General features: G+C 43.6%; 1 protein-coding gene and 1 long non-coding RNA gene across 2 annotated transcripts; one reads left to right on the forward strand and one right to left on the reverse strand.

The window, feature by feature from the left end:
• Window positions 1-279: 279 nt before the first annotated feature.
• ARL6IP1 (ARL6 interacting reticulophagy regulator 1) lies at window positions 280-14,217 on the reverse strand. The gene is made up of 6 exons (XM_075010977.1): window positions 13,944-14,217; window positions 8,878-9,011; window positions 6,760-6,879; window positions 5,463-5,580; window positions 1,646-1,730; window positions 280-1,375 (listed from the first exon to the last, which is right to left on the reverse strand). Exons 1-6 carry the CDS (start codon window positions 13,977-13,979, stop codon window positions 1,257-1,259), a joined length of 612 nt encoding a protein of 203 aa, XP_074867078.1. The 5' UTR covers window positions 13,980-14,217; the 3' UTR covers window positions 280-1,256.
• Window positions 13,014-27,809, forward strand: LOC142021786 (uncharacterized). The gene is made up of 3 exons (XR_012647779.1): window positions 13,014-13,949; window positions 25,589-25,817; window positions 27,674-27,809. It is a non-coding gene; the product is annotated as an uncharacterized LOC142021786 (long non-coding RNA).

Here is a 27,809-nt window from a genome sequence, read left to right on the forward strand (position 1 = left end):
CAGTGCACTTCTCAGATTGTCAATATAACTGCTGTTTATTCAATCTTCACTCAAATTACAAATAAAACATTTGCTATCTTTCAGGCAGTCATTAGACTAAATGCAGTAGTTCAAGAGGAGAGACTATTCTTTAAGATAGTATCCGTGGGCCCAGGGCTACATCTGAGGTTGAAGAATGGAAGTACTGTCAGATCACCACCCTTGCAAAGATCAACTACATTGTAAACACACCCCAGGGACGTGCAAAAGAGTAACTACAGGACAATTCTCACATTTGTATTTTAAACTAAAAGGTGACATTTACCGGTTTTACAGTTAAGACAAACAAAAGATCATTTTAAAACAATGTTCAACTTTTAACTTGCCTCAAAGTTAACGTATCAGTTTTTACTGAGGAAACAGAAGTACACTTCTAAAAACTGAAGTCATAACTCAGAAGACGGACTTATTTACAAGAGACAGATACATCTATGAACAAGACAACAAGCATAAAACCAAAGACAGGTTACATGTCTCCACGACTACAGCAGTTTTCAAAATAATTGATTGTTGGGTATATGTACCCTAGTCCATTTTCAACATATTTCAGTGCAATGAGTTGACATTAATGTTACAGCTAACAACTAAATTCAAAGTGTAAAAGTGTTCAGGAGCCCTATTTGGTAGAAATAGTCCGTAGTCTATTCAACTGACTATGGGAGCCAAAAGAAACTCATTATTTTAGTTAAGCTATAAATTCACTTTGAGACATTTCTGCAGGCACTTGTGCAGAATGAGTTAAACTGGAATGAAGAATGGTAATTGGTCTCTTCCCACTAGAGTCAGCCTGCCAATTAACTAGTCCTTAAATCACATACTTTGCTACTTTCCTGATGCAGAATCAGCATATTGATAGCAAGGGAAGAAGTTCATCATGAGATACTATACATACATTACAAAACTGCCAATTTTTGTGCTTTAGTACTTGCTTAAAAGATTTCCCACATGCTATGGATGTTAGCTAAATACAAGGTGGCTTCCTGTTGTATAAAATAGGCTTTTCCCCATATATGATCACCAACAGGCCACAAAACTATAAGAAAACATGAAAAGCCTCACAGCTGTTGGGAGAATGGCCTTTCTGCTGAATAGGGACCCAATTTTAAAATTAGAGCCAATGAGCAAAATAACTGCTTCTATAACATTAATTACACATGAATTCTAGAAACTGTTCCCAGGGACACCTTATGCTGCAGATTAAATCAGCCAGTGATGTTTCATTCATTCTTCTTCTCCTTTTGCTTGAGAAGTTTGTTAATCTCTCTTTTTGCCATTCCAACATACTTTGTAATGATTCCATGTTGGTTTAATCCAGGAAAGAGCAATAAGAAAGTCACTAAAAAAAAATCAGATGGCCCATAATTACTTAACAGTATATGTTCTCTTTGCTAAAAGTTCCTTTCACCACATAGCCCCACATGCTCATTGAACCCTATTAAGTGTGCTCCATTTACTTTCAGTGGAAACGGATAGAAAGAGATCCATCAGAAAATAGTAATTTTTCAAACAAATTAGCAGTCTAGTGTATCAACTCTTGACTATCAATGTTTCTATTCAGAGGAGAGAAAATATGGTTGCATCCACTCAGCAAAATATAAACACTTACCAATAAGATAGGTGAGGAAGAGATTATGAACTTGCTGTCCTATCCAAGCAATCCCAGCAAGAGAACAGAGCATGGTCATGAAATACTAAGAACGAGAGATAAAACATTAAGTTACTGCAGTCGTGCTTGGGATTTCCCAAACGTAAAAATGTAAACAAGCCTCCAACTACTTCAGTAGGAAGTGCCCCTCACCCAACCACAAACATTATCAGCACCATTCCAAATACACCTCCTGAGATCAGACAAAAGTTTTCATATTTTCCAATTTCAGTATCTTAACCTGTTCCTTTGTTTGAAAGGATCTTCCGCACAGATGCATTAGAGGAGTATTTCAATCTAACTGCCCCACCACCACAGAAGACTAGCTATACTGGGTCAGACCAAAGGTCCATCTAGCTCAGCACCCTGCCTTCTGACAGTGACCAATGTCAGATGCCTCAGAGTGAATAAGCAGAACAGGCAATCAAGTGATCCGTTCCCTGTTGCCCATTGACAGCTTCCGTATGCCAGAAGCTAATCAACACTGTCCCTGCTGATCCTGGCTAATAACCACTGATGGACCTATCCACCATGCATCTATCTATTTTTTTTTTAACCCTGTGTCTTTGCCTTCACAATATCCTAAGGCAACTGGTTCCACAGGCTGACTGTGCATAACATGAAGCAGTACTTTTGTTTTAAATCTTGTTGCCTATTACTTTCATTTGGTGAGCTCTAGTTTGTTACACAAAATGAGTATCTAGCACTTCCTCATCTACTTGCTCCACACCAGTCATAATTTTTACAGACCTCTACCATATACCCCTTTTGTAGTCTCTTCCAAATTGGTAAGTCCTAGTTGTAATCTCTCTTCATAGAGAAACTATTCCACCCCTAATTTCTTGATCTTTTCTGAATCTTTCCCAATTTCACTGTATCTTTTTTTGAGATGGGTCAACCACATCTGCAGGTAATATTAAGAATCTAGGCATACCATGAATTTAGAGGCAACACATATTCTGTTGCATCTACCCTTTAAATTATTACCCAATATTTTGTGTGGCTTTATTTATTTTGGACTACTGTTACACAGAGGGGATGTTTTCAGAGACATCCACAATGACAAGATTTTTCTTGAACAGTACCAGCTAATTTAGACCCCATCAGTTTACAGATATTCATTAGTCCCTCAAGTTCCACAACAGTTTGCATTCCCACACACCCTCGCAGAACTTGAATTTCATGTAAGTTGGGGGCGTTCCCCACCCCCCCCCCAGCGGAACCCATGTTCTACAGACAGGAAAACAGCAGGAGCACCTGGAGCTACTTTTGAAAGTTAAGTCCTGGGTTTCTGGGGGAGGGGGGTGCAGCTGGGGAGGGTTAAGCCTGGCAGTGGGCTGGGAGGGGGCAAAGGAGAGGTGGTGAGCTGGAGCTGCACATGGGGGGTTCCAAGTGGAGCTGGGGTGGGAGTGGGATTTTGCAAATCGTGCATTTCAAGTGGTTACTGTAGTTGAGATTATTTCCCAACATGCATTACTTTGTATTTCTTAACATGAAATTTCATATGCCATTTTGTCACCTACTTTTGAGGGATCCTTCTGTATCTCTTCACAGTTGGCTTGGGACTAAATTATCCTGACTGATTTTGTGGCAAGATTTCCAGATGATACCTCACTGGCTACCCTTTTTTCCAGATCATTTATGAATGCTGAATAGACTAGTCACAGGACACACCCCTGGAGGACAACCACTATTTAAATAAGAAAATTAGTAGTGTAGCATCTGAAACTACTTTTAAGCCAAGATATGGCTGTGTGCGCCTAACATGACGCACTTTAAAAAGAGGAACGAAGGGTCCTGTGGCACCTTATAGATTAACAGAAAAGTTTTGAGCATGAGCTTTCATGAGCACAGACTCACTTCATCAGATGCTGGTCTTGGAAATCTGCAGGGCCAGGTATAAATAAGCCAAAGCAAGGGTGGGGATAACAAGGTTAGCTCAGTCAGCAAGGGTGAGGCTTACTACCAGCAGTTGATCTGGAGGTGTGAACACCAAGGGAGGGGAAGCTGCTTTTGTGTTTAGCCAGCCATTCGCAGCCTTTGTTTAAGCCTGAGCTGAGGGCGTCGAATTTGCAGATGAATTGTAGCTCAGAAATTTCTCTTTGGAGTCTGGTCCTGAAATTTCTTTGCTGTAGGATAGCTACTTTTAAGTCTGCTACTGTGTGGTCTGCGAGATTGAAGTGCTCTCCTACGGGTTTTTGTATATTGCCATTTCTGATATCTGATTTGTGTGCATTTATTCTTTTACATAGAGACTGTCCAGTTTGTCCAACGTATATAGCAGAGGGGCATTGTTGGCACATGATGGCATAAATTAAATTGGTAGATGTGCAGCTGAATGAACCCACAATGGTGTGGCTGATCTGGTTAGGTCCCCTAATGGTGCTGCTGGTGTAGATATGTGGGCAGAGCTGGCAACGAGGTTTGTTGCATGGATGGGTCCCTGAGTTAGAGTGACTGTGGTGCGGTATATAGTTGCTGGTTAGGATTTGCTTCAGGTTGGCAGGTTGTCTGTGGGCAAGGACTGGTCTGCCTCCCAAGGCCTGTGAAAGTGGGGGATCATTGTCCAGGATGGGTTGTAAATCCCTGATGATGCGCTGTAGAGGTTTTAGCTGAGGACAGTAGGTGATGGCTAGTGGTGTTCTGTTGGTTTAACTCAGGGACCCATCCATGCAACAAACCTCGTTACCAGCTCTGCCCACATATCTACATCAGCAACACCATTACGGGACCTAACCAGAATCAGCCACACCATCGTGGGTTCATTCAGCTGCACATCTACCAATATAATTTATGCCATCATGTGCCAGCAATGCACCTCTGCTATATACATCAGACAAGCTGGACAGTCTGAACGTAAAAGAATAAATGCACACAAATCAGATACCAGAAATGGCAATATGCAAAAACCCGTAGGAGAGCACTTCAATCTCCCAGAGCACACGGTAGCAGACTTAAAAGTAGCTATCCTACAGCAAAGAAATTTCAGGACCAGACTCCAAAGAGAAATTTCTGAGCTACAATTCTTCTGCAAATTCGATGCCCTCAGCTCAGGCTTAAACAAAGACTGCGAATGACTGGCTAAATACAGAAGCAGCTTCCCCTCCCTTGGTGTTCACACCTCCAGATCAACTGCTGGTAGTAAGCCTCACCCTTGCTGACTGAGCTAACCTTGTTATCCCCACCCTTGCTCTGGCTTATTTATACCTGGCCCTGCAGATTTCCAAGATCAGCATCTGATGAAGTGAGTCTGTGCTCACCAAAGCTCATGCTCAAAACTTTTCTGTTAGTCTATAAGGTGCCACAGGACCCTTGGTTCCTGTTACAGATCCAGACTAACACGGCTACCCCTCCGATACTTTAAAAAGAGGCTGCTTTTCAGATGGCAGGTGCTTACTGAAAGTTGTTTATTTAAGATGATCTCAGAAGTTGGGCCCCCCAAAACTGGTACATTCTTACTGCTTAAAGTTGGCAAGAATTGAGTTCAGATAGAATCTCACACTGACAAGTGGTCTGAACCCTCCTTTGCTAGAATCATACGATAAAATGCGTTTCCTACGCTACAAACAACAACCCCGCTTCCCCAGGGTGCCAGCAGCCACCGCATTCGCAAACATCAATATTCGCAAGGGTTCTGAACATGGAACCCAGGCGAATGTTGCGAGCCTACTGTTTAAAGAAGAATCACAATTTAAGTATTTTTTTCCTCCAGCCCCCCACCATTTCCCAATCCTCACCCCACTACACAAAACTTTTCAGGAGCAAGCATGCAAAATACCATTTTGGGCTTTTCTTCCTTCAGAGAAAAGAGACGTTTCCACCAGCCAATAATTCTGCGACGAGTTTTTACCAGGTTGCTGCAAATTTCATGGAATCTTTGCTGCTGTTCTGTGGTCCTTTTTATGAGAGAGAGAGAGAAAGGGAAATAAATTACTACAATATGAAATATTTTGAATGGAAGGTATCCTCCAATGGTCAGTTTAAAGTTCAGCATGTAAAACTGCTCAATCAGTAAAAGCAAAGAGCATGCAGAGATATTAATACATGTTGAACCTCTCTAGTCCGGAACTCTCATCTAGCAACATCCGTAACTCAGCATGATTTTAAATTACCTGGATTACCTCGTAACATAGGTGTGGCCAACCTTCCCACCAATCCTAGCTCTGCGTTCTATGCTGTTATTGAACTATAATTTACCCCAAAATATCTTCTAAGATTCCAGTAAGCAGTGGAAGTCTAGCAGCATTATCAACAAAATGCTGACCTCCTGTTTGGCAAATTCTCCCATTCAGCACCAGTCAGGTCGTGAGGGTGCTGGATTAGAGTTTCAATCTGTACTGACGTTGAAAAGTTATCTACACTTAAGAATGGTCTTAGTTTTGTTTAGGTTTTACATTTCCTTAAATTATTGCTCATTTTATTGCGCACCCTATCTTTATCGATATATTGTAATACTTGGAATTTGTTTTCAAATTCACCATACAGTTTGTCTTAAACAATTCTTTCAAGGGCAATTAATGCAAAAGGCTTACATAGTGCTACATTAGAGCATGCACAAGAGAGGACCACTGATGTTTTATCAGTTACCAAACCTGGCCACACTAAAATATATATCTATGCAAGAGTATCAGCTAAGTACCCATACATTTTTATCCTGGCATTAGCCAATTATCCCAATTTAAATTTTGGTTTTGTTTTTTTTTTAATCCAGTAGATAACTTTCTAGAAGAGCACAGCAGGCTTGGAGAGGGTGGACCAGTGCAGGCTGCTCCAGTTTCTGCTAGTGCGGTGAGGGAGAGGTAACTAACTGCTGCTGTAGCCCTGTGCCTATCCCACCTCCTATGGTAATCCCCCAGTTTGCACTGTTTAAAGGAGCGTGCTTTGGAGAATAGCACTGGTTCCCCTGGACCCTGCACTTAGGGCACTGGGGGCATGGGTTGTCTCAGGCCTTCAGCTCCTCTAGTAATAGCTTTGTATACACAACTGAACTGATAGTAGCCACTCAATTGCCCATTTTGACCATTTTAATAAATAGAAAAGCTAAGGGGTTTGTGTCCCGTTTTGACTCTACATACCATTTATTAGAGCCAAAAATTCTAGGAGCAAGAGCAGGAACAAGATAGTCAGCCAGACACACGAACATGACAAAACAAGAAACACCTGAAAGAACAGAAGGATCCAGGTAGTATATCATCCTGTAAAGAAAAGGCAAATGTAAAAATGCTTGCTTGGGGATTTCTGAAAATTCAGTTAAATCTACCTCTTTAAATTGCTTTGTTTAAAAGGATATCTGAGTTCAACATAAAATTTAGATTTAAAAACTTTAAACAGTTAAGTGCTTCAGTGATTTTAAGAAAAACAAAAAGACCACAGAACTCTCCCTCAAATTACCATCGGCTGAAACATCGCTGCACTGAGCGAGCACAAGTGAAAACAACAAATGCACAAGTGAAACCAACTTCTGTCTTCTCTAAAATAAGGCACTTGTAGTGAAAAGTATAGCAGGTCAGACCCAAACAATAGTTGTATTTAAGACGAGTCTACCCTGTAAATGATCACGTAGGTGCCAAACTAGTTAATAAAACCTGCAGCAAGACAATGTGCTGCACAAGTCGTTAGCAACAAAACCTTTTCACTATGTCAGGAAGGGACAGTTACTTCACTTGTACCTCTGATTCCATTCTTGATTTGCAATTCCTAGCACAGGCATGTACAACACTACCTTGAGGACAGCAGGTTGGGGATGCTTCCTCAACCTATATTAAGTGATGGCATACCAAGGAGATTTTATAATGCTACAAGGTATCATGGGTGCTGCTCAAGCAGCAACAGTGTGGTAGTACTCTGCCCCTACAAAAAGGGTGTGTTATTTGCCAAGCAAAACGTAATGGTGCACATTCATTCTCCATGTCCACTGAAGGTGAGACAAGTAGTAATCTGCTTAATCTAGAACAAGGAAGATTTATCTTGCATATTAAGGAAATATTATATACTGGAATAGGCTACCAAAAGTTACGAAATCCCAGGCACTGGAAGTTTTTAACAGGCTAAACAAACCCCTGTCAGGACTAGACATACGTGATCCTGTGTAAGCAGGATGAACTCAGATGAACTCAAGAAACATTGGCAAATACATCTGACGTACCAGCAGTACATGTCTAACCCCAAAGCACAGACTAGAAAGATCTGTTCAGTGAGGTAGCATCACTCTGCCTCATCTTCTGAGAGTCTGAGACAAACTGACATTCTAAGAAAACAAGTAGACTAAAATGGACTGAACTTTGAGTACAAAAATCTAAAATGCTTTTACAATACAGTAAACTCTCAATTCAACAGATCCGGATATAATGGACTTGGGAAATAAGACGCTGTCTGCCAGTGCCGCCCCCCCCCGCAAAAATGGACACTCAGAAGAGCCACCACTGGGGCTTGAGGAGCTGCTGGGGCCCACCAGAGGAAATGGCATGGTGCAGGGGGCGGGGGGGGGCATGTCGCACTGTGGCAGGAGCTCTCCTCCCTCAGCCTTGTGTGCATAGAATATGTTGGCACCCAGCCGCCAATGGCACTGAGCAGCAGCCATGGTGTCAGAGGCTGCTGCTCGCTGCGGGTAGCCATGCTCTACCTTCACAGGGGCGGCTCAGAGCCAGGGGGTGGAAGAGCCACTGCACTGAGAACAGCAGGAGGTAGAAGGTGCCAGGCCAACATTCAATCCATCTCCTGCTAACTGGGAGAGGGAGATGGAGGTGTGAGAAGAATGGAGCATGGGGGTTGGGAGGGCAAGAGGCAGAGGACAGGAGTGAGTGATGGGCTGGGAAGGTCAGTGCATCATCATATAGTATAACCATTCAGATATAACGGACTTTTGGCATTAACAGAAACCCCTTCCCCCCATTAGTCCAGTAAATCAACTGTTACTGTAACACTAAATTATTGCTGACAAAACAACTTGGAGCACAGCAACAAAGTTCCTTTGAGGTTTCTGCGCGCATGGATTGTGGCTTCTGTTCCTTCCTGTTACCACTGCTCTCAGACAAAAATGTTTAGAGCTTGGGGAGTTCTGCTTTATTTGCACAAACAGTGACCTTGGCGTAAGAATCCTGCACAGATGGATCTTTAGATAAGTAAAAAATTGCTATGTTTCACTGCATTTTTGCTATTAGAAGAAGTGAGTGCAAAACCCTCTGACCACTTACAAAAAAGCAAAGGAAACACCACCCATCAATACAAGTGGAAACCAAGCTCTTTCCCAGCGAAGGATTTTGTCAGCTACCAGAATTACTTCTCCCCATCCTTGCAATTGTTCCTCCAAACTTGCAGTCTCTGCGGCCTGCATTAAAAAAAAAAAAGTATCATTTATTAAGAAATGAAATAATTCTAGCACCAAAAGTGCTTGCTATAGATACGCAAATTATGTTAAAAAACACCTTTGGCTGGGAAGCCACTTTGAACTTTTTTTTTTTTTTTTTTTTTTGAAAATTAAGATCTGGTATGTGGTTAATTCTTTTTTAAGAAAGAAAATTTTACATCCATAATAATTTCCAAAATGTACAAGATAAAACTATACAGTCAGTTTCAATCAAAAACAATGAGATTGAGGTTTTCCAAGCAGTTTTGGGAATGGCACCATCCAACAGGAGTGGAATGTGTCTGTAAATCCTCTACATGGTTTAGAGACGCCCAATCAGAATAGGAACCCAAGACATTCAGCTATATTAAAAGCTTTATAAACCTGCTATTTTCAGACGCAGAAGAAACCATCTAGTGTTTACCAAACCTTTATTGGTTCCCAGAGCACCTTCCTGAAACTGATATTCAAAAGCACTGCCTACAAATTTCTCTTTTCTGTATATTTTTTTAGACCTTCTAAGCTTAATAAGTATATCCAGACTGAAGTAAATACCTAGGCCTAAAAAGTGTTCAAGAATAACTACTTCTGGCTAGAAGATGAAAATGCCAACCAAAAAATTCTCAGATTTCAACATTTTTGTTCCAATGTGCAACAAATGCAGGCGCTTTCTCCTCCTCCAACACACACTTCTGAAATAGCCAACAGCCCAGTGATTAGAGCACTCACCCGGGGCAGGGCAGACCCAGATTCAAGTTTCTGGCCTGAATCCTGCAAAGCAGGGACCTGATTTAACATGCATTTCCTACAAACCAGAACAGCAACCTGGCCATTGGCTATTCTTTAGTGGGTTTCTGGTTTCAACCAGAAATTGGTTCTGGACCTGAGAAGCTTTCCTAATGGAAGTGTAATCTAGATGATACATTCCAACTAAGGAATACTTTCCCAGCTAATTTTAATCTCAAATGCTTCTCACCCAACTTTAATCATAGCATCACTTTTCTCAAGTTCAGGGACATCACGACAAAAAAAATAACAAAGCCACCTTCTAGGCCTTTTTGCGTTACTCAAATTACAACACATCACAAATGATGTCTAGATAGATCACTTTAACTTGTCTAATTTGATGTTCCTTCTAATTCTCATTTGGTTATTGTTAAGGGTGAGCCAAAGTTCCTTTTGCTCCTATGGAAAGATTTAAAAGAAAACATTTTGATTAGCTCTTAGAGAAATTTTGAAGTACCATTAATGAGAAAAGAGGTATTATAGTGTAGGGGTGAGCAGCCTTTTTATAGTAAGAAAATTTTCCTTCCTGTAATTAGTAGGGCCTCCCCCCCAACTTGTTTAACATAATCCAAACTGATGGAAATCTTGGTCACATCAAAAAGCTTTTTTTTTTTTTTTTTTTATATAAATATGAACACATATAAGACTAAGTATTTAGAACATAAAAACTTTCAGTATATACATGCAAATATACATAAAAACAATAACATATTTCAATATTTTTAATGAGCTGAACGATCCTAAGACGCAGTAGCTGTTGATGCTACACCCCTCCCTTACGAAATTTCATGCCCTCACAAGGGAGTCAGTGACAGACAACTAAAATAGCAAGAGCAGCCTTTTTGTCCAATTTGGTAAAAACCTCAATAATCCAAGAGCTGCAATGCATGGGCATATGAGATAGTCCTTAATAAAAATGTCAAACCATAGTTTTTGTAACCCTTATTTAAGAACAGTGCACACACCATGATTTGTAATGCAATACATGTTTACTGCAGGACTTTCACATTCTACATATTCCATTTCATCACACTATGATCATGTACCACTGTTCCTGATTTTCACTCTAAACCCTCTCTCTGGATGATGCCAAGGGGAGTTAACCAATGTCTTAAGATCATATATCACATATTGTTCACTATTTAGGTAAGAGTTTATGTTTTGGGGGCTTTTAGACATTCACAATTTATCAAAAATAATCAGGGTGGGTTTTTTACTTTCTTTGCTTGTTTGTTTTTTGCTTTAAACTTAGAGCAGTTATAGCATTGGGAGCCATAAAAGAGAGTCAACCTGCTACATGCAGCTCTGGGATGGCAGGTTGAAGACCCCTGATATAAGTAAAGGGCATGTGACTCAGAAGGGAGGGGTAGAGAAATACAGTTAACCCTCGAGTTATGTATTCTGCAACCCCTGCGTAACTCAAAATTTTTACACAAGTTGATGGGAGATCGGAACCAGGACACAGCCTGGTTCCCATTTCCCCGCTCTTTTGGGACCTGGAAAACTGACCAGCACATTTCACAGAGCTGGTCAGTTTCCCTGGTCCCACAAGCAGCAGGAAGACAGGAACTAGGCAGCAGCTTGATTCCAGCTCTCCCCTTGAAGAGCCAAGAAATTGACACGGGCAGCAGACTTGAATAGTTTCCTGGCTCCAGCCAGTAGAGGGGAGCAAGGAACCAGAGACAGCTGCTGCCCTGGTTAGTCTTCCTGCTCTGCAAGCAGAAGGAAGCTAGAAGCCAGGCTGCTGCCTGGTTCCCAGCTCCCTGCCACGCCAGGGACTGGAAAACCACAACCATCCGGGATAGCAGCCTGACTTGCAGCTCCCTCCCCAACAAGAGACCACTCCTGTCAAGGTTGGCAAGAATCAGGCTGCTGCCCCTGACAGGAGCCATTTCCTACTCCCCTCAAGGGTGGCAGTCATGTTAATCCGAGACACGCAACCTGGCTGCACGCATCTTGAGGGTTTACTGTATGGGAATCCTAGCTTTTTATCTTGGAATCAGATAGCTTCTGTTCCTGATGGTCTCTTGCCTCTCAAAAATTCTAGTCTTCTCTCAAGCAGAACCCTATGAAGCCTGCAATTGCAGACAAACTGCACAGGGTCTCCCCATGCTTGGAGGCTACTCAAATCAGTTAGCCAGCTCTGCTGCTGAAGAGCAAGATAGCTCACTCCTTACTCTCAGACAGGCTTTTATCTGCTTGACAATATGGATCCATACACATTACCCCAGCACATGCGCACACCCCTAGGAGACAGGAAGAAAAATCCCACATGTGCCCCAGGCCTCCTAGTCCCACTGCCTCTACAGGGTAGGGAGTGCAAAAGGAGCTCGTACTCTGCAGTGGCTTTTTGTGACAGGCCTTTGTGTCTCACCAATCCCCATAAGAGCACACTTTGCACCAGATGTAAACACATGCCTTTCATACATGAGTACTGCTAAGTAATGGGGAACCTCGCAACTTCATCTGAGCAGCTCAAGTTGTGCAACTTGGCACAAACAAAGCTAGGCTTAGCAAAAAATAAAATATAAAATCAGCCAGCCATGTGCCAGCACAGTACTGATCTGTACTGCCACTGCATATAACACACAACTAAACAAAACTATTGAACCAGTCTGATGAGCAAGTCTTGTTCACCATTACGGCTCAAAACAGGGAAATGCATTTTGCTTCCCATGCATTTTCTGAAATAGTGCAGTGCAGATGATGCCTGTATATAAAACTTTTTAAGACCTTTTGGGATATTTCCAATAAGGTCCCTTATAGAGTTTGGGACTCCTCTGCTCTCCAATGAAAAATGACAAATGGATTAACCATGAGTGCTTAACCCACCAGACTCAAAGACTAGACCTTCTCTCCGCAAGGATTATGTATATTGATGGCAAATTCAAACTGCCTAAGTTTTGAGTCTTTTAAAGAGAAAATGTGAATGATTGTTTTCAGGTTTTTATTTTAGCCTATGCCTTTGACAGCACTGACATCTAGTCAGTTACACAATTTCCTCTGGCATTTTAATAACATTATTTTCCCCCCTTCAATCTATTTGGAATCTTTAGACTAGTACAAGTATAAATAGTATAAGTTAAAGAGTATTAAAATACAGATAGAAAACAAATTTCTAAGGAATTACCCAAAACTACTTCTCAATTTTGTTTTATTTAAAATTTCAACAGAATAGATGTGTAACCATCTTTTACATTAATCTGTCCTACAGGTTGTACCTCCCTGGACCAGTACCCTTGGGACCTCAGTGGTCCTGAGCAAGGGATTCTGCTGAACGTGGAGGAAGGGGGTTGTTAATACACCTGTCCTTGGCTACCCCCGCTGACTCTACCGCACGTGGCTCCGGGCCCCCCCACGGGGGAGCACTGGCCCCTGAGAGTAGGGATGGTGCCGGATGAGAGAAGGCCAGTTTTTGGGGTTGCAACCTATACAAGACACCCAGCACCGTCCGCTGTTTTCTCACAGCGGTCAACAGCTCGTGCGGAAATAGGAGCAACCCGCCGGCAAGGCCGGGGGGGGCTCTGGCAGCGACACAAGCTCGGCCACCAAAGCCTGTATCTACGACGCCAGAAGCGGTCCGGCTTTACACCCGCACACAGCGCTAGGCTCATTACAAGCGGCCCGGGCTTCATGTCGCGTTTAAATGGAAGCCGAGTTAATCTCGGGCCCTGTATTAGCCGGGGAGATGTTACGTCCCCCGGGAGGTCAACGGGCGCAGCCTGCATTAATGCCCCCCGACGTTACCAGGATGGGGCGGCTCACGGCCCACCCCCCTCCGGACCCAGACGGCGCCACGCTGTGGCCCCGGGAGCGCTCACGTGACAGGCTCCGCCCCTCCCCGCCTCCAAGAGGGGCAGGCCTGGCTACGGGCCCCCTTCTCCACGGGATGGTGGAGGGAGCATGGATTTTCGCCGCTCGCCGCGCCCGGCTGGCCTGAAGAAGCAAGTCGATGGGGGCGGGGGAGACACTGCCCCGCTGTCTCGCTCGCTCCCTCCCTCCCTGCCCCCCCGGGCAGGCGGCTGAGAGAGAAGGATGGCGGACGGGGCCGCAGACGCTCACGGGCGCTTCCGGGTTTCGAGCAACCCGGCCCAGCCACGGGCAGGCCGGCGCACAAGACCCGCTCACCAGCTGGTTGGTGCTTTTGTTGTCTCCCTCCGCCATTTTGAACGCGCCCGCGGCTGTTTCCCTCCTCGGTCGCGATCTCGCCCCTCGCTGCGGCAGACGGCCGCCAGCTCTGCTCGCCGCCCTTATAGATGCGGCGTCAGACGGCTGCTGGCTCCGCCCCAACGCCAGGCCCGCCAAGTTGGTTGGCCGGTTCAACTCCACGTCCTGCCAATCGCAGAGCGCTCTTCCCGCCCAGTTGCAATCAGAGCCTGCGGCAGATGGCGTTCGAACACGGGCACCGACCAATCAGATGCTGCGCAGAGCCGTTAACCGGTTGCTGGTCCCCAGCCGTCAGCGAGTGGGTCTTGTGTGGGGCAAGTTGCGGACGTGAGAGGGAGGCGGGAGTCCCTCAGGGTTGTCCCACATTTCCTAGAGATACGACACCGTTCCCAGTCTCCACAGCCTTGGGCGGGGGGCGGAGAGGTTACCCCAGTGACAGTCATCGTCAGTGCTGGGCTGTGGCTGGCGCCACTGGCTGGGCTGTGAAACTGCTCGGCGGCCCAGCGGACTTCTAAGGCAGGCTCCCTGCTGTCACTGGGTGTGCTGGGGAAGAGGTATCTCCCCCCCCCAGCCTCAAGTGTCAGCTGGGCACTGCAGGGAGGGTGCCCGCATGCATGAGTGCAGGGCAGCCTTGCCCCATGGGGATGCAGTGACCTGGTGGCTACTTCCCAGAGACTGGGACCCTGCATCCCTACTATACTCCAACCCTGTGTGCCAACCTTGAACCCCTTCCTGTACCCCTAAACTCTCAGCCCCACTCCACATCCTGCACCTCCAGCAGGAGCCATCCCCCCACCCCCTAATCCTTGCCCTAGCCTGCAGCTCTCTCTTACACCCTAACCACCTTATTTCTGGCCCAATCTGGAACCTGCAGCCAGAACCTTCACCCCTTCCCTTATCCAGCCCCCCCGCTTCAACCTGGAGCCCCTTTCTGCACTCTGAACCCCTCACATCTGGCCCTACCCAGAGCCCACACCTCCACCTGGAGCCCTCACCTCTAGCTCATATCCAACTCATATCAGCAGTCCAGAGTCCCAAAGGCCTGGTCCCCAGTCCACATCCCAGCTGGAGCCCTCACCCTTCTTCCCCCAAAACCCTTGCCTCAGAGTCCAGTGAGTGACAGAGGGAGGATGGATGGAGCTAGCAGGGTGTGGTGTCTCAGAGAAGGAGCAGCGGTATTCAGTTTTGTGCAGTTAGAAAGTGTGCATCCCTGTTCGGTGGTGCTTTGCCAGTGCAGTGGGTGCCTGCCCCAGAAGTTGCTATATATACGAAAACAATTCACAGCCACTGGTCCATAGGTGCACAGCTGCAACTATCACTGGCCTATGGCCTGCCCAGGAGACAATAGACAATAAGAAAGGAAAATAAAGCAGTAGAATGAAAGGCAAAGCTGAGAATGGTGGCCTTTGCTTCTGGGCAGGATAGCACTCTGAGGTGGTTAGGGCAAGAACACAGAAAGTAATACATGCCCAAGGGTTACAGTGTTCAAGAAAGGGCTTTGAAAAATGGGAAAGCATCTATGGACAGTGGAGGACTGGACGAACTAATGGGAAGAAAAGGCCAACAAAGGAACAAACACAATAGATATATAACCACAGAATGGTATGAACGTCGGCTAAACTTCTTCAAGCATTCAAAAACTATCCTCTTGTTGAACAGGTATCATCTTGTGTGAATTTATAATAAGATTTGATGTTTGACTTAATCAGTTGTTTCCAAGGAGCTGGGGCCTTGTGTGAAAATTTCAACTTTCATTTTAAAATAAACAAAACAAGTTTTAAGTCGTCCTGATTTTGGAGAGGAGGTTGAAAACATGATATGAGTGTATCCTAATTATACAACAGACAGAAACAATTACAAACCAAACACATATCATAGGGAAAGCAAGGACAATAATAGAATGATGATTCCACAAACTCAGCTATTGATAAGTAGTTCTTGCCAGACAAAATGCTGTTAACTAAGATTTCTTTACCCATCTTGAGATCTGCTTTCTTTAGCTGGTGACAGTGAGTGGCATTAGGATGTAGTCTTCTCTTAACAGGCTGGTGTGACACCACTATAATGAAATTGAAATCAGTGTTTCCCACCCAGAGGTATGTGTACTCCTGGGGATACACTGAGGTCTTCAAGGGGTCAGGATACATCAACTCATCTAGATATTTGCCTAGCTTTACAAGAAGCTACATAAAAACACTAGTAAAGTCAGTTCAGTCTAAAAGTTCATTCAGACTGAGTTGTTTCTACTGCTTCATATGCCTTATGCTGAAATGTAAGTACAATATTTCTACTACAATTCATTTATTTGATAATAAGATGTTAGAAAGCATGTTTTCAGTAGTAATCTGTGATATTTTTGGCATGTTTTTCTAAGTAAATAGTTTTTAAGTGAGGTGTAACTCCATGGTATGCAAAACAAATCTGACTCCTGAAAAGGGTACAGTAATCTGGAAAGGTTGAATGGCACAACCAGTTTCACACATATAAAATGGGAAGTGACTGCTAAGGAAGGAGTACTGCAGAAAAGGATCTAGAGGTTATAGGGGACCATAAGCTAAGCATGAGTCAATGGTGTGACACTGTTGAAAAAAAGCAATCATCATTCTGGGGTGCATCAACAGGAGTGTTGTAAGTAAGACATGAAAGTAATTCTTCCACTCCACTCTGCACTGATTGGGCCTCAACTGGAGTATCACGTCCAGTTCTGGGCACCACATTTCAGGAAAAATGTGAAGAAACTGGAGGAGATCCAAAGAAGAGTAACAAAAATGTTTAAAGGTCTAGACAAACAGTTTTTCTGAATATATAGTAGACCTATATGCCTGAAAAGGGTGTTTTTGAGACAGCTAGTGGTGAGATGTCCAGCAAGCTTTCCAAAGAGGTTTAATGACAGTGTTGAGGCTTTTGTGCTCTAGAGCAGAATGTTGTGAACTTTAGGTTCTTCTGGTGGATGTTGGGCAGCCAGCATCCAGAAAGTCAGAGATCCAGTTCTAGTTTCATAGAATAACAGTCAAATGCTACGTTAGGCAAAATGATTGGGGGATTGTGGCAAAAGGTCCATCAGATCCAAATAAGAGAAGTGCCTGACTCATACCAGGGTCACATATCCAGCATCTTTCCGTGGTTTCCCAAGGCTGTTGGTATCATGGGGACTAGGCAGAGGACAGACAACAAACAGGGTAAGAAAGGCATTTAACAGGGACTGTCCCCTGAAATAGAACACTTGGCATTTTTTGTTCTAGTCTCTAGTAAGGCTAGAGATGGGTATCCTTTCTTGCAAAGATTGCTCATCAACACAGGGTCCTGTTAACCACAGGGATTTTAAATGAGAATTTAGGCTTGCCAATCTGATTTAAAGATTTAATTTAAAGATTAAAGGTCCATACCTATCCCTGTGCAACTTGTAATTGAAAGGTAATTTCAGGATTCCCAGAGATTATACAGGCAACACTGTTTAATAACACTTATTTTTTGCAGCATGCAGAAGACATCATTTTTTTGCAGCATGCAGCAGTAAAAGACATAATTAAATAACATATACAAACTATAGGACGGTGAGTACAGTTAATGTTTGAATACAACTTAATCCTAAATAAACACACACACACGGTTTAAATGGTTATGCTAAGTTAAAAATCAACTAGGCTTTTATAACAAATCATACTCACTACCCCTTTGTCAAAGGGACCCAGGGGAACCCCCATCTGCAGCAAAAGATAGTGAGCGCAGCAAAGCAATGAGAGATATGAGGCTTTAAGAAAATGAAAAATTGGTACCAATAGATAAAAATAAGGAAAGTGGTACCCAACACAAAGTACTGAGGCTCTGGTACTGGAACACGGCCATACAGCTGCAGCAGGGAGATATTTATGCTCCATCTGTTCTCGACCTATAGTACACTCCTAACTCCTGGAATTTTCCCCCAACTTTTCGAAATATTGATAAAATGTCAACATGAACTTCAGGCCCAACCTATCTAATTGGACTTTAGGTAATGCTGACCAATTCACAGGATGGTGAGTGAAACATCAGTCTGTTTGTACAGACATTTCTCCTTGTAGCCCCAAGATAAATAAAAGATATGGACAGAACTGGGGCCAAATGGTTAGCCTTGCTTTTACTCTATACGCAGGGTGTCCCTGTAGATATTCTTGCGTTACTGCTAAGTATGCAAAAATCTAGGCCACTAGGCCTCTGTAGCCTAAGTTGACTAAACTCACATGGCTCCTTACTTAAGCTATACAGGATTAATAGGCAAAGCAGAAAAATCAAAATCAAGTCAATGTGCCTCTTACAGGTCAGTAGAGGCAAGAGTCCTTTATCAGTCACTCAGGGTTGTCTAAGAGCTGGCTATTACTATGATCTGCCTGCAAGTTCTGAATGCCTGGAAAATATAGGACTTTGATGAACACACCAGAACATAATAGCTTTCTGACCAAACAAAAATAACTTAGCTCCTTCTTGTCTATGTGATTTGTCACCACTACGGTAGAGGTATCTCCATCCTGTATACTTTCCCCTCTCTTGGCAGCATAAATCCAGATCTATCCAGCCACATCTGCTGCTGCCTTGTCAGCTTTAGTGACATTTGCCTCAGCCCTGATCTTCCTTCCATCCCTACCTTCTCTATGTTCCACAGCTGTCTCCACCCTTCTCATGCTGCCATTCCTAGCCTTATGCCTATCTCCCTTCTTTTGCACTTCCATTTGTGGAATATCCACTCTATCTTTAATCGTCTCAGTATATTGATCTCTCCAGCTCCTGGCTCTCTTTTTGTCTGACACTGCCTGTGCTGCAGCTACCCTCTCTTACAGAAGCCTCTCCTTCCATATTCCACATCTTGGATCACACCAGGTGAGGGTGTTGGACTTCTCCTTTCTGCTGATCTAAAGGGCACTGCAGTTGCTACAGCTGGGCCCTGTGGCAACTGCCATCCCCCTCTCACCAGTAGGCTTGAAAGTATGTCACAACTGTTAATCATGGATTTCATAGCTTTTTTAATGTTTTAAGATAAATTTACATATTAAGACGGAAGGTAGGACTAGACTGGTAGAAATGTAGCAGCTTCTCAAACAATGGAAACAGGTCCCAACAAGGCACTCCAGACGACCCCAGGTATCAACAAATTTATTTCTTATTAAATATGTATGTAAAGTAGCAAATACAGCTGCATTAAATGATTTTTCCTATTGATCTAGATAGTCAAAATAGGCCTTCTTGACGATCTGGATCGATAGGAAAAAGCCTTTAATGCAGCTGTATTAGCAACAGCACATGAAGCACCTTCAAAGCATTAAAAGAAAATACTATTGTATATTGGTTTAGCAAATAACTACAGGAAAATGTGTGCAAACTTCATACTTTTATCTTGAGTTTTTATAATAATATTTTATCGCCAGTTTCAGAAGCATATTTAAAATCCTCCTGTGGGCCCATTACCATAGTCTTGGAGCACCTCATAAACTTGTAGTGTATTAATTTTATAATATACCTGTGAAATAAGGATATAATCCCCACTTTACAGATGAGAAATAGACTTAGGCTATGTCTACACTACATGATAGAGATGAATTTAAGCAGTTAGCTCAATTTTACAATGGCACTGTCTTCACTGTAAATACCATTAGGTCAATTTTAGGGACCGCTAAGGTTGATATTATGCCATCATCAAAAGCAACTCGGTGTAGAGTCAAGTTTGTATTTAAAAGTTCGAATTAGGGCTAGTTTGGAAATTCTGTGTCTTTAAATTAACTTTATTAGCCTTCAGAGGTGTCATGTATATATCTCACAATGCTCCACAGTTGTCCGTTCTGCCTACTTCCATCTCCGCTGCTCTCCAGGTACACAGGAAGTAGGCCACAGGAAGCACGTCACAGGAAGCCTGTGAATTTGAATTCATCACCAGCAAGCCCAGGACATTTAAAGGGCATCTGGAAACCAGAATTTCTTTTGGCCATTGCATTGTTACCCATCACATCATATTGTTAGCCATAACTTTGCATTGCATCATTAGCCATCGCATCGCATTGTTAGGCCATCTCTTGCCATCATGAGTACTCAGGTTTGTGATCTGAGTTCTTGGAGTTGCAAGAGAGCTCCAGCATGGACCCATAATGAGATCATGGATCTCCTTGCTGTTTGGGGAGAGGAGTAAGTGGCAGGCAGATTTAGAGTGTCCAAGCAAAATGCAGAAATTTATTAAAAGATTTCATGTGAGCTGATCGACAGAGGTTACTCCCAGGATGCTCAGTAATACCAAGTTAAGATGAAAGAACTCCAGTAGGCTTATCACAAAGTCCAGGAAGCCAACAGGCAGTCTGGGTCTTCTCCAAAAACGTGCTGGTACTGTGAACAGCTGGACACAATTCTTGGGAGGGACCTGACCACGATACCCATGCTTAATTTGGACTCCTCAGGAAGCCCTTTTCCAGAGTCTGGGGTGACCTGAAAGGAATAAACATAAAGAGGAGGCAGGAGGAAAAAGGCAATGGAGAGGAGGCTGAGGGCAGCCAGCAGGGGCCCCAGGAAGCTGTTCCTGACAGCCCAGAGCTCTTCACACTGGACCTTCAGCCAGTCCGCTCTTTGCCAATCCATGAACCACTAGGGTCTAGCTGCTCTGATGAGTATTTTTTTCCTGGAATGCTACAAGCAGGTTGTGGCTGGGTTTAGGTGTAGGTTTTTCTATGGATCTATGCCCCCTCAGAACAGCGTGTTAATATTTCTGGGGCTGGAACTCTTATCACTCTTTGAGATCTCCACGAAGGCTTCATCTAGGTTCTCTTGTATTTGTTTTCCATAAGGTTTTTGGGCAGGCCTGCCTTATTGTGACTTCCACAATAGCACACTTTGCCGTGCCAGACAACCAGACAGTGATCTGGTATCATGGCACCACGCAGTATTTTAGCACATTTTCCAGGCTTGTGCTCACAGAGGATGAGCATCTCTTCTTTTTCCCTATCTGTTATTCTTAGGAGGGTGATGTCTTCTTTGGCAACCTACAGAGGCATGGGAATTTGGATTAGATTTCTTTGCAATGCTCCCTGCTTTTTTACATTTCCTTAAACCGCATTGCCGCACCACATGGCTGGCAGACACTCCATCTTTCCCCCGCTTCCACATGGCTGGCAGGCTCTCCTAGCCTCCTCCCCTCCCACCACACTGCTAGCTTGATTATGAGCCACTGAGAAATGTTTTTCCTCCTCCATATGGCTGGAAAACTTTTCCCCCTCATTTCATTGGATCTTACATAAATCCCTCCCCACTCAGCCAGCCATGTGGCTGGAGTCAACTACTTTCCCCTCACCATGGGGCTGCTGGGCTCTGGGGACCCTGCTCCCAGACATGGGCATGTCCAGTGCAGGTGGGTTTGCTTTGCAGAGGATTGCTCTGGGGCTCATCAAAAAAACATTTTCCCCTGGTCCCAGACATTAGCTGGCTTCTGCTTTAAACACCCCTCTCCTGTTCCACCCCTAGTAAGGCAGACAATAGCTTACCATGTCCACAATGAAATGGTCTGGGTAAGTGATGGCATGTGCAATCCAGACTTTGATTCCTTGCCATCCTTAAGAAGCCAAAACTGGCCTTGCAAATAGAAAGATTCATTGATTATAAAGACAGAGACTCATTCGTTCTATGGGTAAGCACTTTGTGTGAATTGTATCTAAGTTTTGACCTTCAGTTTCCAGCAGGCATCCTCAGCATGGGAGACAGGACAAGGAAGTACTAAAGGTCCAAGCAGGACCTTATCCTGCAGCAGCTGGAGTGGGCTGAAACAGCATCTGCTGCCAGCCAGCCAGAGGGCCACAGCACAGTGGCAGAAGAGTGTCCTGGAGGTCAGGAGAGAGCAGTCGGTGTACTTCAGTGAGGACACAGTACAGCTCCTCACAACTGTGAGAGAGACCAAACCAAGGTCCTGCACTTTATGCTGGAGCTGCAGAGGGACTCCATACAAGGTAGTCATTTTGCAGGCTCTGCTCCCTGCTGCCTAGACTCCCTGAAATCCAGGTCACCCAACCACTTCAATGCAGATCCCAAACATGGGGTAGGAGGGCAAGGACAGTCTGTCACTCCACCTCCAAGACTCATTGCAAAAAATTATTCCAACTCTGTTGACACCCTGTCTTCTCCCTGCTGCTTAACCCTCTCCCTCTCGAATAAACATTCTTTTGAAGACAACCATGGTCTGATTTATTATTTCACGTGTGGTGGGGTGCACAAATCAGTATGGGGATTTATGGCATAGTGACTTGGGTGGGAGTGGAGAAGGCTGATAGCACAGCTGCCCACTGCTATGCCAAAGTCCACATAGGACTCGTGGCCGAAGGACCCAGACGGGGGTGGAGCGGGCTGATAGTACAGCTGCCTGCCACTATGCAAAGGTCCACAGAGAACTTGCAGTAGAGGGACCCCGGTAGAGGTGGGGGTTGCCAAAGCCAATGGGACTGATGAAACCCAAGAGGCACTGCCCAGAGTCCAGGATCAGGTCCCAGAGTGGGTCCTTGGTAGCGCCTGCCTCCAGGCACGGGGAAGCCAGGTGCCAAAGGCGTGCCTCTGCTTTAAAAAAAAAAAACCCTTAGCCTCCCCCCCCCCGCACCCAAATACAAACATTCCTTTTTTGATAATAACCCTCCCTGTACATCCACTCTTTTCCCTGTGCCTTAACCCTCTTCCGCCAAATAAAAGTACTCTTTCTGTGAAAGGCATGCTCCAGTATATTTTTTATTCCATAAGGCTATTGGTTATGGGAGGTGCACAAATCATTTTGAGGAGTGTGGGGGAGGTGGGGAGGGTTGTATACAACAGTCAAATACAGCAGAATCATGTGGCTTCCCAATCATTCATGAAGTGTTTTTTCAAAGCCTCCCTGCTGCTGTTGCCTCTGCCTTTGCTCTGGAGAATGCCCTTGTGGGTGGTTACAAATAAGCCCTACGCGTGGCATCAGCCTCTGCACTCCAGGCTGTCATGAAATTCTCCTGCTTAAACTCACAAAGGTTATGCAAAATACAGCATACTGTAACCACAGTGGGGACATTCGTTTCTGAAAAGCCCAAATGGGTCAATAGGCACCTGAACCATGCTTTTAAATGGCCAAAGGTGCATTCCACCAGCATTCTGTACTTGCTGAGTGTGTAATTGAAGTAATCCTTGCTACAGTTCATGGTGCCTGTTTATCGCTTCATGAGGCACGGGTGCAGAGGGCAAGCAGGGTCACCCAGTATTACTATAGTCATCCTCATATTGCTGATCTTGATTTTCTGTACTGGGGAAAAGAGTCTCATCCAGGAGCTTTCTGTACAGCCCAGAACTCTGAGGTCCATGACCACCTACCACACCTTCAAAAAGTATCCCTTTCTGTTTATATACTCAGAGGCCAGGTGGTCCGGGGCCATGATGGAAATGTGCATGCCATCTATAGCCCCACTGCAGTTTGGAAACCCCATGGCAGCAAAGCCATCCAGTATGGCCTGTATATCTCCCAGGGTCAAAATGTTCCTCAGGAGATGCCAACGGATTGCATTGGCTACCCACTGTAGATCTGCCCACCCTAAACTGATGTGACACTGACCAGTAACCGTCAGGCGTTGTAAACTTTCTTAGAGTGATTGCTACTTGCTTGTGAACCTTTAAAGCCCCATTCTTGTGTTGTTGCCCTTCAGGGCAGGGGCCAGCAAATCACAAAGTTCCATAAAAGTGTACTTGTGCATCTGGAGGTTCTGCACCCACTGCTGGTCATTCTTTGACTCCAAACAATGTGGTATCACCAATGTGCACTGGTTTCCTGAGTCCAAAACCACCACTCCACTGTCAGCAATGTATTCAGGGCAGCCAGCATTTGTAATTTCCTGGGCCGCAGTTGAGCAATTTCCTCTTCAACATTCATCATCATCATCCTCAGCCATCATCTCATTCCACCACCCTTCCCCTTGAAGGATAAAGTGTGACAATCTGGGAAGTTGCCGTAATGGCTTTTGCAATAACTTGAAGCATTTGAGCATACATGCTTGCACTCGTGCTGTTTTGGAGAAAATGGTGTGATCTCCTATTTATTGTTTGCATGGTTTGAGGGTGCTCTGAATTCTGGGAGAGTGTTTTGCATTCTGGGATAGTGATATTAGACACCCACAAGCAACTGCAGCAATTTTTTTCCCCACATCGCAGTGGTACAAAACTCCCAGAATTCAACAGGCCTAAGGCACTCTGGGATAGGTACCTACAATGCATTGCTCACACAGTCAAATTTGAATAAGGCAATGGAGACATGGTAAGTAGCATTACTGGAACATTTATGAACAATTAACTTTGAGTTTATAAGATCAAGGTTAAAAAGTCAAATTTATTAAGAATTGATTTTATTGCATATTATAGATGTACCTAAGAGGGTTTATTCAAGATCACACTGGCAGATAGGGAATTCAATCAGGGTCTCTCACAGTCAAGACTAGCACCCTAACCACTGGACTATATTTCCTACATATAGTCAGTGATTTTCAAACTTTTGTACTGGTGACCCGTCGCATAAGCCAGCCTCTGAGTGCAACTCCCTTATCTATTAAAGCATTATTTATATATTTAATGCCATTGTAAATGCTGGACACAAAGCAAGGCTTGGGGTGGAGGCTATGTGAGTATATTTGGCGAGTAAGGTCTCATGAGTAACTGCCAGAGATGGAAAAAGTTCCCAAGAAGTTACTTGAGTAAAAGTGTAGCTGCTTTCACTTTGGGATACTTGAGCACAATCTAGATGTGTGTGGGTGTACATGTGTGCACCTGTTTGTACTTTTACTCAAGTAGTTTTCCAGCAGGGCAGCGGTAACTCACACTTAAGTACAAGTCCCTCCCCCCCCTACCAAAAGCAGCTGCGCTTTTACTGAAGTACATTTTGGGTACTTTTTCTCTCTCTGGTATCTGCACTTTTACAAAGTCAGGCTTGTTGTCATTTATAAGTTCAGATTTTTAAAAATCACTCCCGCAGTGTTATCTATTCCTGGTTTATGTTTCCTCACACCCACACCTGCAACACAACCTCCCTGTAATACCCAATTAAACCCCTCAATCCCTGTGTTGGTAGTTTCTGGGCAAACTTTTTTGGTGTGTCCCCTTAACAGTCTTATAACTATCTTAACTAGAGGAGTTGTTTATGCATCAGCTTGGAGATTTAATCTCAGCCCATAATGTGGTTTCATAAAACTGTATTCTCACCTTTTAAAAATGCAATTAGATGAAGTCCACTGTGATGCTGCCATCCCATTTTTTTTTATAAAAATCTGTTTTTGATTATGAATATGCACAATTCAAATATGCTTTGTGAAAATGGGGCTTATGACTATTGTTGGAGAGCTTGTAATCTTGTGAATTTGTTCATTCTGTTTGTGTGCATGTTTCAATCCTGTATTTGATGTTAGAAATATAAAGTGTAAAGCTATTTATTAATTTAAGTCTCCTAGAGAAAGCCATTAGTGGTACATAAGGAATTTAATTGTCCAATGCTCAACACAAGGATACATGAATATTTGTTCTTCTTGTAAGCCTAAACTGTGGTTGGTCCTACAAAGACAACCATGACACCTAATGCTGGAATCCATTTTGAATTTGGTATTTTTCCACAGAGATGGGAGGAATGAGACAAAGTCTTCATGCCCTGGGAGAATTCTATTCAAGTTCTGGGGAGCAAATAAGGATTATCTTCAGCTGGCTTCACAGACTGTGCCACAACAAGAGGACACATGAAAAGACCTGGAAGGAAAAAATTCTAATGGAGGTAGAAGCTGCTAGACCCAAATCAGAAAGAAGATCAGGTTTGGCCTGAGAGGAACTTAACCTGAAATAAAAAGGAGGGTAAGAAAATATGATTTTTAACAATTCTTAGTGTAGTGGCTTAGCTGGCTTACCTTGTTTTATTTTGGCTTACTTTGATCTCTGTCATCATTTGCAGTCACTTAAATCCTACTTTTATACCTAATAAAACCACTTGCTTATTAAATCAAACCCAATATAAACAATTGTTGCATAGGGGAAGGGGAATAACAGCTGTCCATATCTCTCTTTCATTGCTAAAGGGACCAAATCTTATGAGCTCGTTGTGTAAAACTTTTATACAGAGTAAGATGGATTTGGGGTTTTGGTCCCATTGGCGCTGTGCACCTGGGTGCTGTCACATCCCTGTGAGCCCTCCAACTTGAGTTGTTATTAGAGATTGTGTTAGTGTGCTGAGGGGGGCTGTTACTGTAACTATAAGCCTTAGCTGGGGGAGATGAGAACTTCTGGCTAAGCAGAACAAGTTGGATAGTGCTCCTTCTAATTGTTTTCCATCCATGTGCAGAATGAATGGTTATATACACCAAATCAAGTGCAGTCGTGCACCACCAATGGAAAGACATGCTACCGGCAATGGGTGCTTTGCTAATCAGCTGGGCAGCACATGACTATCTCCTGTGTGGCTGCCCAAGTGCTCAGCTTACAGGGAACACTGGTGGTGGGGGCAGACTCAGTGGTATGATCAATCAGGTGACAGTTTCAAGGAGATCTGTGACCCAATCCAACTTTATATTAAATCTGCATACTTGCCAAGGAAAACGTTTAGCACCCCAGTTCATAGAGGCTCCAATACTACAAGAAGTTAGCATGTAAGGAATCCTATTGAAGCTGAAGTTACACAACAGCCTCAATTTTAAAGGCACAAATTTGGCACATCTTGGCTATTAAAGATGATTTAATTTTGTTCCTCTCCCTGTAACTTAGAAAAACAAAGTAACTGAGAATATCGTACAAGGAAATTAAGAATACACATTGATTTTCTTTTTAAGCTTTATTCAGTTAGGCAGTAAAGAACCCATCTCCACACAAGCGTTTCATTTCTGGGTAGCAGAGGAATAATACATGAGCCACAGGTGAGTGCATTAACCCTCCCCTCCCCCAGCTTCCAAGAAATAAAACAGCATGTTTAATACAGTCTTATTATGATGGTGCTCCAATACAGATTGATTGTAAAGTTATTTGTAAGTGGAGAAAAAGTAAAATGGACGAACAGTGTGAGTGTCTTTAGGCATATGAATTTTCTTTGCTTTAACATTCAAACACTGTCTTTCTTGCAATACATATCACGGCATGAAGGTTTCAAAAGCACTGATATTGGAATGCATTTGCTCATGAGTATCAATAAATATATCGCCTGTGACTTCCCTACACCTAATCAGGCAATTAGAGTGCAAAAAAGGCCATAGCTTTGTTGGAATATCTTACTCTTAAAGCGTATGTCCACGAAAGATTGGCAAAACAGGAGAGTGAACGCAGATCTGCCTAGGACCTACTGAGAAGGCAGAACAGGTAACCATGGTAAATAGATAAAACATTGTTAAGTTTTTGTGTTACTTGTAGCTGCTGTTAATTTGTGTTATTTGATCATCTCTACTCTAGCCAAAGGGCTAAGCTCGCCACTCACGTAAGCAAGTGCAGCTCTATTAATGTCAATGAAAATTGTATCAGCTCATGCCAGTAGTGACCTTGGCTCAAGTTCTTTTATTATGATTAAGTTCTGATTTAAAAAAACTCCTTTTGGGTAGCTCAGTATTTAAAGTGTGGTTTTACTCTGAAAAGTGATTAAATTGGTAAAAGTTCTTAAGTTCTAAGTGGCTAAAATGGAATCCCAAGTTTATCATCTTTTAATGACTTTTTTTTTTTTTTTTTTTTACCAGATTTGTTAAGCGTACAAATAGAGAAACAGTATTTACACCTGCCAGACCACCAAACGCATCTGGGATGTGAGACAACGTGCTTCCTACCTTGGACATCACCACTTGTAACAGATTCTGTAACTGGAACAGAACTGTG

The sequence above is a fragment of the Carettochelys insculpta genome, chromosome 16, assembly GCF_033958435.1.
Source record: "Carettochelys insculpta isolate YL-2023 chromosome 16, ASM3395843v1, whole genome shotgun sequence".
In the NCBI taxonomy this organism is placed as follows: domain Eukaryota; kingdom Metazoa; phylum Chordata; order Testudines; family Carettochelyidae; genus Carettochelys; species Carettochelys insculpta.

What these genes read in the sequence shown, in the direction of transcription:
- ARL6IP1 (XM_075010977.1), bottom strand. Translation starts at nt 13,979, where the DNA reads ATGGCGGAGGGAGACAACAAAAGCACCAACCAGCTG. An exon ending in AGGAAGAAAAGCCCAAAATG is followed by an intron (nt 1,731 to 5,462) that starts GTATTTTGCATG and finishes TCTCGTTCTTAG; the next exon opens with TATTTCATGACCATGCTCTG. An exon ending in CTTCCTCACCTATCTTATTG is followed by an intron (nt 1,376 to 1,645) that starts GTAAGTGTTTAT and finishes ATTTTTTTTTAG; the next exon opens with TGACTTTCTTATTGCTCTTT.